A 13,661-nucleotide genomic window follows, 5' to 3' on the forward strand; every position below is an offset into this window, starting at 1 on the left:
TTATCTATCTATCTATCTATCTATCTATCTATCTATCTATCTATCTATCTATCTATCTATCTATCTATCTATCTATCTATCTATTTATCTATTGTAACCCTTATAGACGCATTATAGACCAAAGTCCCTAAGAAATAATATGCTCAAATTGTATTATTCAAACAATATTATTCCATTTATTTCGCATTAAACTCTTTTTACTGAATTTGATCTCTTATGGATCTACTTGCTCACTTTATATTCATGACAACCGCAAACAAAGAATAGGCATTTTTACAGGCATACAAAAACGAAGTCATATTAATGCGCACCAGCCAGGCCATTAAATACAATGGCTTATTAGCCTGTTCGGCAAAAATTCTTAAATTTTTCTTAAACTCTATACTCTGATCCATCCAGTTGGTGGAGAACAAGGCATAAGATAAATTTTGAAATTCAAATTCCATTATGGTGCCATAATAGCAGGCGGGTAAAATTTCCGCCGGCATACAAAGCAAATAAATAAAATAGTAAATCATAGTGAATGGATCACGAGCAAATAAAATCAAAAACACTATGGTCACACACATATTAATGCTGGTGAAAAGGATTTGAACAAACATATACTGTGAGACGACTTCCTCTAATTTTCTGCGATATCTGTGAAAAGAATTGAAGTGGTTTAACAAACATCCCAACACTTGTTTAACAGCTAAAACTTACTCTAACAAATCCTTGTGATCTTGTATACACTCCAATAGCTCACGATTATTATCTTCTTTAGTCTTTTTGGGATTATAGCCGATTTTTGAAACTCTCATACTAAGAATATGAACCTGACCACTTAGCAAAGCCATATGCATGCCGGCAAAAGAATCATTTACTAAATTCTGTAGAATTTGAAAGGAAACTCCAAAAAATTGATAAACATGAGCCAAGGTATACAACCAATGATTGGCAAATAGATCGAAGGGGAAAAAAGCCGGATACATTAAACGCCAACTGCCCAGAAAACCATTTGTCAATACAGCCACTTCCGATGTAAGACCTGCACCCATGTATAACACCTTATACATTAACATTATTTTATCCAATGATGGAAATACCACCATTTTGTAGTAATTCGATTCATCTTTCGATTTGTTTATACGTTTATCCTGTTTTCTTATTATATCGAAAATAAGACGTACATTTCCAAACTTCAACCATATAGCAAATGTTTTAATAGAACAGGCCAAACATGTCAGATTAATGGCCAAATTTTTAATGATATCAAATTTAGTTTTACTTTCAAACAATCCAATCATCAAGTGTAAAGGATAATAAATTGTAATGATAACATTGATAAAAATCGAATAGATTATATAGAGTTCACGATAGCTTTTGCCAGGTGAATTGCCCAAAATACGCCAGAAAAAGAAATGTAAACGAAAGAGGGCTTCTCCCTGAAATGAAGGCTGTTCCTGAACTGTGGTCATGTTGTTTGCTGCGATTTAAAATTCCAACTAAATTTTTATTTAAAAATATTTCTTGTTTTTATATGAGGATAATATATTTGATTTTTATTGTAATAACTATTAGTTAATGAAAATAATCCTTTTTTTTTCAATTTGGGTATTTAAAATAATTAATGGCTGTTAATTAGTTTTTAAATTATTTAGACACTAATTATTATTTAATTAAAAAGTGTTAGATTCACCACCAACAATTTTCAAAAATCATGTCATGCGTGTCATAATTGTTATTAGTTTAATGAATGCTATCAACATGACATACATATTAATAATAGATAGATAGATAGATAGATAGATAGATAGATAGATAGATAGATAGATAGATAGATAGATAGATAGATAGATAGATAGATAGATAGATAGATAGATAGATAGATAGATAGATAGATAGATAGATAGATAGATAGATAGATAGATAGATAGATACAGGAATTCTGAGAAAGTTCACTATAAATCGAGAGAATTTATTACTGGCACAATGTCCTCAATTTAACTTGTTAATGATGAATGTTGGATCAATACACTGTAGTGTACTGCACAACAAATATTGTACTGGTGTTGTTGTATTGTATAATATATTGAAACATTTTATCATTTTGGCAATGAATGCCATTCTGTCTGTCTGACTGTCTATCTATCTGATGGTGTATAGATGCATGTGCTTAATCAAGATAACGATTATTACATTGTTCAGATACACAACTTTTTCATATTTGTTTTGTTCAGAGCTATGTGTCAATTTTGAAGTCTTTATCTTATCATTACTTGATATATACGTTTTATATCTTACAAAATAGACTTTATCGAGCGCAAATATGCGGAAATTCGTTTTATTATTTTGTTGCTTCATTTATTATTTTGTTTGTTAATTTATATGGCAAATTGTATTGGTTGTAAGTTATTGACATACACAGACCAATAAATTACTCTGATATTTTAAGATATTTAATTCAAGAGTTTAAGAGACATTCCAGTATAACGATGCCAACGAACCCAAGACTTCCTTTCACATTTTAAATATTAGGTCAAATTTTTATTAAATTTAATTTGTATAGACTGCACTTGATTTAAACATAAGATATTTTTATAGACCGTTATTTCCTGTCCCTGTCTGTCAGACCATTTCTGTCCGTCCATCTAGCTATACTAAATATGTTGGTTAGTTTTTTTTTCCTATGAGTCTACTGCATAAATGACAACAAATATTGTTTGTAATATAACAAACACAACAACCACATAATGCAATAAAACAATAGATTTATTACATTTAACAGTTTGCTAAAAATTTACTAGTGCCAAAAACCCAGCAAACATAAAAGAATTAAGTTTGAAGTTTTCTATTTTTACATTTTTTTATATTAAATGCAATTTTATACCAAAAGCTGGGTTTTGGTTTGCTGGGTTTCTTTTAATCCACAAATATACGCATTCATGCACTCACACACACACACTCATATACGCAGCAAATATGCAAATATTGTCCCCAAACCACAATAACAACAACAACAAATGGAAAAAAGAAAAACCAGTAGCAGCAAAGCAATAAAACAACAGCAACAACTTATTGCGGAAAATGCGCTGTTACTTCCGAAGACAATTCGGTTTGGGTCTACTCTTTCTATAAAGATTTTTTCCGAAATGATTTGATTTTAGCGATATGATAACAGATTATGCTACACTTATGTCTGTATAACTAAACAAGTATTGTTGTTTTTGTTGTTGTATTAAAGGTAGGGAATAAAATAACAACAAATGAAAAAAAAAAAAATGTGTCAGTATGCAAAACAGGATGTTATAAACTTTAACATTCTTTTTTTTTTTATTTCTTACTCCTCTTTCTATCTTCTTGTTTTTTGTGGCTTGCAGTGAGATGTTTTTTTTTTTTGCATTCTGTAATTGTTTTTATTGCAATTGTTTGTTTGAAAGAAAAGTTTAATGCCAAACTGAGGTTTTATGTTGTTGCTTGCTGGTGATGTTGACGATGATGATGACGATGGCTTTGTTGACGTAAAGTGAGGAATTATGTTTGTAGTTGTATAATTGTGGCAATGTGTTTTTCATGTGTGAAGCAGCGTTGATTGTAATAAGAGATACACTTATCTATCTATCTATCTATCTATCTATCTATCTATCTATCTATCTATCTATCTATCTATCTATCTATCTATCTATCTATCTATCTATCTATCTATCTATCTATCTGTCTATCTGTCTATCTGTCTATCTGTCTATCTATCTATCTATCTATCTATCTATCTATCTATCTATCTATCTATCTATCTATCTATCTATCTATCATCTATATATCTATCTATCTATCTATCTATCTATCTATCTATCTATCTATCTATCTATCTATCTATCTATCTGTCTATCTATCTATCTATCTATCTATCTATCTATCTATCTATCTATCTATCTATCTATCTATCTATCTATCTATCTATCTATCTATCTATCTATCTATCTATCTATCTATCTATCTATCTATCTATCTATATATTTATCTATCCAATGTTGCTTTTTAAATATTACATCGAATTTCTTATTGTACCTTTAATGATTACCTACAGTGTACTTCACACACATAACATTGCTTAAGTAATGCAATTGTCTCTATGTCAGATTTATAAGTGATGTGTAAATGTATTTATCACTCTGTTGACAATGTCACTTTTATTTAAAAACACAGAAAAAGAACAGATACTTCAAAAAGATAAAACAGCAACATAAAACTACAAACTACGACAATATTCAATTTGTAAAAAGGGAAATGCAGTATATAAAACAATTTAACTTAAAAAAAAACTTTAAAAACTATTTAAAAAAATACATTTATTAAACAATACAACTTTTTTTACAGGATATTTTAAACTACTGATTTCTGGCCTAGTTTTTAAAAAGTAAATATAACTGCAAGTTGAGTAAATCTTTAAAATGATCAAATATTTATTGTATTTATATTAGTATATAGTAAAAAGTTTAAAATACTTTTTAAATTTGCCCGTTTTTTATAATATTAAATAAATATTCATTCATTCATTCATTTATTTATGTATTAAGTAATGTGTCTAGTTTGTGTTTATCAAAAAGGCGCCAATGTCCAACAACTTAACTTGCATAAAAGTATTTCATTTTTTTTGTTCATATTTTTTGCTATATAATATGATTTAAAATTTCTCTCTGTATGTTTATGATAAAATAAATGTATTCAGTTTGGCCACAATCCAAAATCAAATACAATTTGCGACATTAAAATAATAAAACTTTAATTTGGTTTAATTTAAAGTTTTATTAGGTAAAAAATGTATTTTTAAAGAGAGATAGAAAAATTTAAATAAATGTTTTAAAAAGAATTTTAACAAAAACTATAGAAAATAAGATGTTCCATAAATCATAATTTGTGATAAAAGAAATAAGACTTAACTGATTGCTAAACTAATCGAACATAATGGATAATTATATATGTATATTGTGATAAAAAATATTAAATGTCTTTGGACTGTAATTTATATATCATTGAAGTATAAATTTTGTAAATTATTTCAGTACTTACGCTTCACAATATGGTAATTTATTAAATCCTTTATATGTTTTCATATTCAATGTCATTCCACATTCTGTACATTTGAAGCAGGTTTTATGCCATGTCTGAAAATAAAATTAACAGAAATATAGAGATTATTATACAAAAGAAATAATGCAGATTACAAGTAACTAAGTATGTCTTATTGTAGATAGATAGATAGATAGATAGATAGATAGATAGATAGATAGATAGATAGATAGATAGATAGATAGATAGATGGATAGATGGATAGATGGATATATGGATATATGGATATATGGATAGATAGATAGATAGATAGATAGATAGATAGATAGATAGATAGATAGATAGATAGATAGATAGATAGATAGATAGATAGATAGATAAATAGATAGATAGATAGATAGATAGATAGATAGATAGATAGATAGATAGATAGATAGAAATTTTATTTTGTATGACAGTTTTTCTACTGATTTTTTTAGCTTAGGGTTATATTAGATTTGTAGGAGGATGTATACTACATCAAATCCAAAGAAATATACCTAGGGCGTTATCGGGGCTGATGTGCGCTATTTTCCCATGAAATAAAAATTGTGTACTTCAAGTTAATACACGGAAATACAGGCGCCCTTTCCGAGTGGCCTGGTACCCTTACGATGTAAACCTTATCTCTGGGAGAGTATTCAGTTAAAGCTCTCTTACCATCAAATACTTTAAAGGTCTTTAACTGAACATTATTGCTTTCTAACTGTCGGTAAATATGTTAAGCCCTGTGCTCGCTATTTTTATTTCTAAAACAATTTACGCATTCCGTTATTTCTCGGATTTCTGTCTGGAAGATTGTGTTGTGGTATATTTCTATTTCTGGGCCTTTAACATAGAAGGCAGGAAGCCATTTGGGCTCCCCAAATTAAGTGCCAATTCGTGTATGAAAGGATTCCTACTGGTGTTTGCTCTAATGTTATGCTTGACTAAGAAATTCTATTTGGGATCATATTTGGAATTTGCGTTTCAAAGTCTAGAATCCAATAAGACATATTTTGTACAAATTTTATCTAAAGAAACAGTTTTTTTTTTATAAAAGTTTACATTTTAAAAACTGACTTTGTATATTAAAGTTTTTTTTTAGAAAGTTATCTGTATAACAGTTTACAAACAGAAAGTGATGTGGTATAATAGTAAACTTTATACTTTCTTATTACCAAATAGTATATAACTATAAACTATTAAAATAATATAAATATCTGAAAGTTTGATTTTTTTTTTTTAGGTGCAACACACCGTTAAAATGGACTTTTTCATATAATTGAAAATTAGACTACTAACCCCTTGTTTTAAAATACATATAGATACATTTACATTGAAACGAACAGAATAGATTTTATGATGATGATGATGATGTGATGTTAAAAACATTTCGTTGATTACCTCAGTTTTGAAATGGTCTATATGTGTAACTAATAACTAAAGTTACTTAGATTTATTCATAAATAAATGTTTGTTTACCACATCATAATTTAAATGTTTTATTTGGATAGTGAATTATGTTTTTAAACCTTCAAATGGTTTGTTAAAAAAAATTTTGCCCATATAACTGTATTATTTCTTAAAATACCAAATCCAATGGTTATTTTTTCTCCCATATTTAAAACTTTATCATCTCCCTTTTATGGTGTTATTTGTACATGTTTGAGCTTAAAACTTTGAAAGTAATTTTATGTTTTGTTTCTTTGAAATCGAGTTTGTTTAATATTTAGAGCAGAAATTCATGTTTAAAGAGTGAATTTTATTTTATTTTTATTTTCATAATTTATCTTTATTTCTTATAAATTACATAATTTTAACAATATTTTTTTAAAATATAGTAAATTAACACCTCTAAAACAATGAACAGAAATTAACACTTAATGTTCGTTTTGTAAGCCATTTAATGTTTAAACAATTTAAAAACAAAATCCCTAAGAAATTTAAAACTTTAATTATACAAAATTTCTCTTAAAACTCTTAACACCAAAATATCCCTTTGTTTTTTTTGAAAACCTAAACACCATTTAGGGAGCTTTATATTTAAGGGTTTTAGTTTTCAATTTTCTTTAAGTAGCTGTTTAGTGTTTTCTTAAATACTACATGTCACAACATGTCTGTCACTAGTTATATGTATTGCTGGCAAAACGTTTGTGTGTCTTGCTATGCTTTAATGTATGTATATAGTAGATACAAATAATCGGTATAGATTTTCTTGTAATTTAATATCTTCAGATGGGATTTATGTTTATTTGTTTCAATTTCAATTTTTCCCTAGATTTTTTAATGGTTTTGCTTTTATTTTAAAACCACAAATATGTCAATTTTACTTTTATACTTCTTTGTCATCTTGCATTTGAGTTTTTTATTAAGTTTGTACACAGTTTCCCAGTGTAAATATTTTTAAGAAATACAAGTAAAATTGAGGATTACTGTAGATAAACTGTAATTCAGAATACTTTTAGAGGGAACTGAAATCTGATATATTTGAAGTGATCAATTTATTAGGCAGTTATACATATAAGTAAGAAACGTTTTTCTGTTGATAAAAAGTGTTATATATGTATTTGGTATACATAATAATATAGAGAAAACTGTTATTTCTAAGAACTATCTATCTATCTATCTATCTATCTATCTATCTATCTATCTATCTATCTATCTATCTATCTATCTATCTATCTATCTATCTATCTATCTATCTATCTATCTATCTATCTACCTATCTATCTATCTATCTATCTATCTATCTATCTATCTATCTATCTATCTATCTATCTATCTATCTATCTATCTATATATCTACCTATATACCTATCTATTGCAAATAATTGTCATTTGTTCTTCAATTATAAATTTGTTATTCAAATATTAAACATTCAAAGTGTGTCAACAGCAATTTTCTCTCTCTCTCATAGTTGAAAATTGCACAAAAAATAAAAACAATAATAAAAATAAAATTCCAAACATCAACGGTGATGTGTTGGCATGTTGCAAATTATAATTCCTGTCAATGTAAATTATGACACTAAATCAAAAATAATATTTACTGACCATTCACAGCAAAGCTATCTGGCGGACGGACACGCTTTTAGAGGGACCTAGACAATTGTTACAAATTTATAACAATGGATCAAGTAGTACTGGTTTATAGTGGTTGGAGAGAAAATGAGAACAATAATAATGATTTAGAGGATGGATTAAATTGTTTGCTACTCTAGTTTTGTTTTTTGCGATTTTTTTCTACGTGAAAAATACCAATTCATTTTATCTGATATTTTTTTTTCGTTCTTTTTTTATCAATTTTAAAACAAGAACAAAAGCCATGTAGAAGCAATTATGTTGTCATAGTTTTGCCCCGATTTTTATTTATTTTTTTGTGTGTCGCATTTGGATAGATTTATATAGTTGTTTTTCATTTTTTTTATTCCAAAAAACGAGTATGAATTTTTATGATTATTTTTGTTCATAAAACGAAGCAGGAACAATGACCACCCAGACAAACCAACAAACTAATGCAAAAATGAATTGCAAAAGGACTAAAAATGAAATTTACAAAGATTGAGTGTGTGTGTGTAGTTGGACGTGAGGCTAGTAGAGAGACAGTCTGACAGTTAGTCACTCTTGCAGTAATGTTAAGTTTACTTTGACACTAAATAGTTCCTAGCGAATATTTGACATGAATGAATATTTATTTATGTATTTTAATGCATTTCCATTGTGCACCACCAACACTCGAGAGTTCTTCAGGGAACATGTTTCATTTTGTTATTCCTTTTGTTTCATATTTTCTAAAGTGTTTTAAATCATTCGAGTTTTGACAGTTTTTAAACGAAAATAAATTGTTTTAAAAAATAAAGAGAAAATAAACATTTGAAGAAAAAATTTTGCTTAAGGGGTTAACATTAAAATATTTTTAATAGAATATTAAAAGAATTAAGGGAAATTATATTGAATTTTTTTGAAAAAAGGGAAATTTAATAAAAAAATAAAAGTAGAAATATTTCGGAAATTTCCTAAAATTATTAGAAAATTCAAAAAAAGAAAATTTTATCAAAAATTCCCTATAAAAAGAAATTATTCTTATAAAAAGGAGATTTTATCGAAAACATTTTCCTTAAAAGGAAATTTCTCGAAAATTTTCTTTTAAATAAGAAATTTGTTGAGAACTTTATAAATTGGCTTTTTCGTTAAATTTCTTATAAAAAGAAAATTTATAAAAAAATTTCCTTTTAAAAAGCATATTTACTGAAAATTTCTTTAAAAGGAATGTTTATTGAAAATTTAATTTAAAAGGATATTTATTGCAAAATTCCTATAAAATAAAAAACAATTGAAAATTTTTTTATAAAATGGGAAATTTATTGAAAATTTCCTATAAAATGGGATTTTTATTAGAAATTTTTTATCAAAAAGAAAATTTATTGAAAATTACCATCAGAAAGGAAACTCAAGTAAAATTTTCTTTAAAACGGATTAAAAATTTTCCTCAAAATATAGTATTATTGAAATTTTATTATAGAAGGGAAATTTATGAAAAATTTCGTAAATAGGAAGTTTATTGAAAATTTCGTACAAAAGGAAAATTTATTGAAAATTTTCTTTAAAAAATAATTTTTTTTCAAATTTCCTATAAAAAGGGAAATTTATTGAAAATAAAGAAAAATTTATGGAAAATTCCTTTAAAAAGGATATTTGGTAAAAATTTCCCTTAAAGGGAATATTTATTGAAAACTTTCCTTAAAAAGGATATTTATAGAAAATTTCCCATAAAATGAGAAATTTATTGAAAATTTTCTTAAAAAGGATAACTAATGAAAATTTCTTTTAATAAGGATACGCAATAAAAATTTCCTTTAAAAGGATATTTATTGAAAATTTCCTTTAAAAAGCAAATTTATTGAAAATTTCATATAAAATGGAAAATATATTGAAAATTTCGAATAAAAAGGATATTTATTGAAATTTTCCTTAAAAAAAGGAAATTTAATGAAAATTTTCTATTAAATGGGAATCTAATTGAAAATTTCCTTTAAAAAAGATAATTAATGAAAATTTTCTTTAAAAGGGAAAAAACTATTTTAAATTTCTTATAAAAAGGGAATTTTTTGAAAAATTTCTATATAAAAGGAAATTTATTAAAAATTTCCATTAAATTGGATATTAATCGAAAAAATAACTTTTAAAAAGAATATTTATTGAATATTTCCTTTAAGAGGATATTTATTAAAAATTTCCTAAAAAAAAGAAATTTATTTAATATTTCCAATAAAAAGGGAAATTCATTTAAAATTTCAAATAAAAAGGGAAATTTCAAATAAGAAGGAAATTTATTAAACATTTTCTTAAATAAGGGATATTTATTGAAAATTTCCTTTTAAAACTACATTTTTTGTTGAAAATTTTTTTAAAAGTATAATAATGGAAAGTTTCCTTCAAAAAGGATTTTTAATGAAAATTTCTTTTAAAAGGATACTATTTATTAAAAATTTCATTTTCTTAACAAATTGATTCAAAATTTTCTTTAAAAAATAAAATTATTAAAAATTTTCTATAATAAGGGAAATTTATTGAATATTTTATATAAAAGGAGAAATTTATGGAAAATTTTTATAAAAAGGAAATTTATTGAAAATTTCGTTAAAAAACGAAATTCATTGAAATTTTTTTATAAAAAGGACATTTATTTAAAAATTCCTATAAAATGGGATATTTTTTAAACACTTTCTATAAAATGGAAATTTTTTTAAAAATTATTTTAAAGGGAAATTTAAGTAAAATTTCCTTTTGAAAAAAAAATAGTTTTTAAAAAATATCCTATAGAAAGGGAAATTTATTGAAAATATCCTTTTAAAAGGGAAATTTATTGAAAATTGGAAATGGAAAATTTTCTATATATTTTTTTAATTTTCATTAAAAAGTAAATTTATTGAAAATTTTCTTTAAAAAGGAAATTTATTCAAAATGTCCTTTAAAAAGAAATTTCATTGAAAATTTCCTTTAAAAAAGGATATTTATTAAAAATTTAATAAAATTAAAAATAAATTTATTAAAATTACCCTTAAAAAATTATTTACAATTTCCTTTAAAACAGAAATTTATGGAAATTTTCCTATTAAAAAATAATTTATGGAAAATTTCCTATAAAAAGGGAAATTTATTGAAAATTTTCTAAAAAAGGGAAATTTTTAGAAAATTTCTTATATAAAGGGAAATTTATTAATAATTTCCTATAAAAAGGAAATTTATTGAAAATTTCCTATAAAAAGGGAAATTTATTAAAAATTTTCTTTATAAAAGGGTAATTTATTAAAATTTTTTTAAAAAAGGAAATTTATTAAAAAATTTTTTTAAAAAAGGAAATTTATTAAAAATGTTCATTAAAAAGAAAATTTATTGAAAATATCCCTTAAAAAGGATATTTATTAAAAATTCCCTTTAAAAAAGAAATTTATTAAAAATTCCTTTAAAAAAAATTTTTTTTGAATAAAGGAAAGGGAAATTTATGAAAAATTTCTTTTTAAAAAAGAATTTACTTGAAAATTTATTTTTAAAAAGAAATTTATGAAAATTTCCTACTAAAAAGGGAAATTTATTAAAAATGTTCATTAAAAAGAAAATTTATTAAAAAATCCCTTTAAAAAAGAAATTTATTAAACAATCCCTTAAAAAAAAGAAATTTATTAAAAAATCCCTTAAAAAAAAGAAATTTATTAAAAATCCCTTAAAAAAAGGAATTTTTCTTTAAATTTCTTTAAAAAAGGAAAATTTATGTAAAATTTCCTTTTAAAAAGGAATTTTCCTACTAAAAAGGAAATTTTTTAAAAATTTCTTTAAAAAAGGAAATTCAACAAAAATATTCTTTAAAAATTTTTAAATTCATTGAAAATTCTCAATTTCATATACGAAATTAACTTTTTCCCCTCACCAACACTATTGTACAAAAAACGACCTAAAATTTTGGTTTAAAATTAAAGTTTAAATCTGTTAAAAAAAAGTTATGTTTAAATATTAATTCTAAATTATGGGATTTTTTTTGTTAAAATCTGTTTTAAAGTCTACAACAATAATGGTTAATAAAAGAAAAATAAAAGTTGAAACGTTGAATGTGGAAGGTAGATATGGTGGGGGGAAGAAAAAAATAACCAGTTTTGAAATTTTAAATTTTTAATTTTATGCTCATCACGAGTAATTTTTTATGATTTTTTTAGCTTTTGTTTATATTTTTTTTTTATAACATAAAATGTGAAAGTGAAATTTGTTTTTATAGATTGGTAAGTAAGTCTTCTAACTACAAAGACAATAATAACAACATTGTTTTATTATTGAGTTTAGGCCAAGTTAATAAAATAATGTCAAATAATGCGTCATTCAATGCATGAAAGTCATCTTTATTAGTTTCTATTAGTTTTGTATTGTTTAGTCTTTTGGGATTTTATAAAAGAAAAGTAATGAACATTTTACTTATGAAACCTTGAGGCAACAAAAAAACTTCAAACGATTTGCTTTTGATTTTGTTACAAAAAAAAAAAAAAAAAAAAAACAATAAATTCTTAAGCCTTTCTTTTAAAGCCGGTTTCATAGTTGTTTTGGTGTAAAATGCCAATTACTTGTATTTTTTTTCTAGTTACAACTTGTTTTTAACAAATTTTATGCGACATTTTGTTGACAAATATCTCAAATGTGTCTGTCTGTCAGTCTGTCTATCTGTTCGTCTATCTTGTTGTTTGGAGATTGTTCTGTTCTCTTCGTTATTGTTGTTGCTGATGGTAATTACACAAATATTTTTGCAACATTTGCAATTTAATATAAGTTAAAGAGTAAAAAAAAAAAGAAACAGAATGCAAACACAAAATGATTATCAATCCTTTCTAATTTTATGCCACTACACCACACCTTGTTGTTTTATGTTTAAGACGTTTATTTTTTGTTTTTATTGTTGTTTTTATATACAGTTTTTTTTTAATTTTATAATGCATTGTTTGTAAACTAGTTTCGAAAATTCTTTTTTTTATAAATTAAGACACAATTTCTTAAAAATTAACTTAAAAAGAGAATATGAGTTGTCCCTAAAAAGTAACTTTTTTGAAAAATTTCTGAAAAAGGAAAAATTGGTTGAAAAATCCCAAATTAAAAAAGAATTTAATTTTTAAATTTAAGAAAAAAAAAAATTGAAATTTATTTAAAACTTCCACAGGGATGTTTATAGAAAATTTGGTTCATTTCTCAGACTCTTAGTCATAATAAGTCTTGTCAGTCACATGTTTTTTTGTCGATTTTTTTCAAATTAAATTTTCATTATTTTTTCTTTATTTAAAATAAATACTGTCTTGAAATAAAAAGCCAAATATGAAAACAAATATTGTTAGAATGTTTATTTTTGCTTTTGTTTAAGCGATTTCAAATTAACAGTTCAAATAATAATGTTAAACGTTTTTTTGAGTGTTAATTGCGAGCAGACATGTAAAGGAATGAATTTAGAATACACTATAGACTAGACTATAGACTAAACTATAGACTAGACTATAGACTAGACTATAGACTAGACTATAGACTAGACTATAGACTAGACTATAGACTAGACTATAGAC

General features: G+C 24.6%; 1 protein-coding gene across 2 annotated transcripts in view; it reads right to left on the reverse strand.

The window, feature by feature from the left end:
• The window catches only part of LOC111681130 (LIM and SH3 domain protein Lasp), a 29,249-nt gene extending 24,070 nt beyond the window's left edge, over positions 1-5,179 (reverse strand). Inside the window, exon 1 of one of the 2 annotated variants that reach the window (XM_046951618.1) lies at positions 5,050-5,179. In XM_046951618.1, coding sequence (XP_046807574.1) covers positions 5,050-5,105 — 56 coding nt within the window. In that variant the 5' untranslated portion in view covers positions 5,106-5,179. The remainder of the gene's footprint in view (positions 1-5,049) is intronic. The other variant, XM_023442856.2, reaches the window with a different exon arrangement.
• Between the last annotated feature and the right edge of the window lie 8,482 nt (positions 5,180-13,661).

This window comes from Lucilia cuprina, chromosome 5 (assembly GCF_022045245.1).
Source record: "Lucilia cuprina isolate Lc7/37 chromosome 5, ASM2204524v1, whole genome shotgun sequence".
NCBI classification, from domain to species: Eukaryota; Metazoa; Arthropoda; class Insecta; order Diptera; family Calliphoridae; genus Lucilia; species Lucilia cuprina.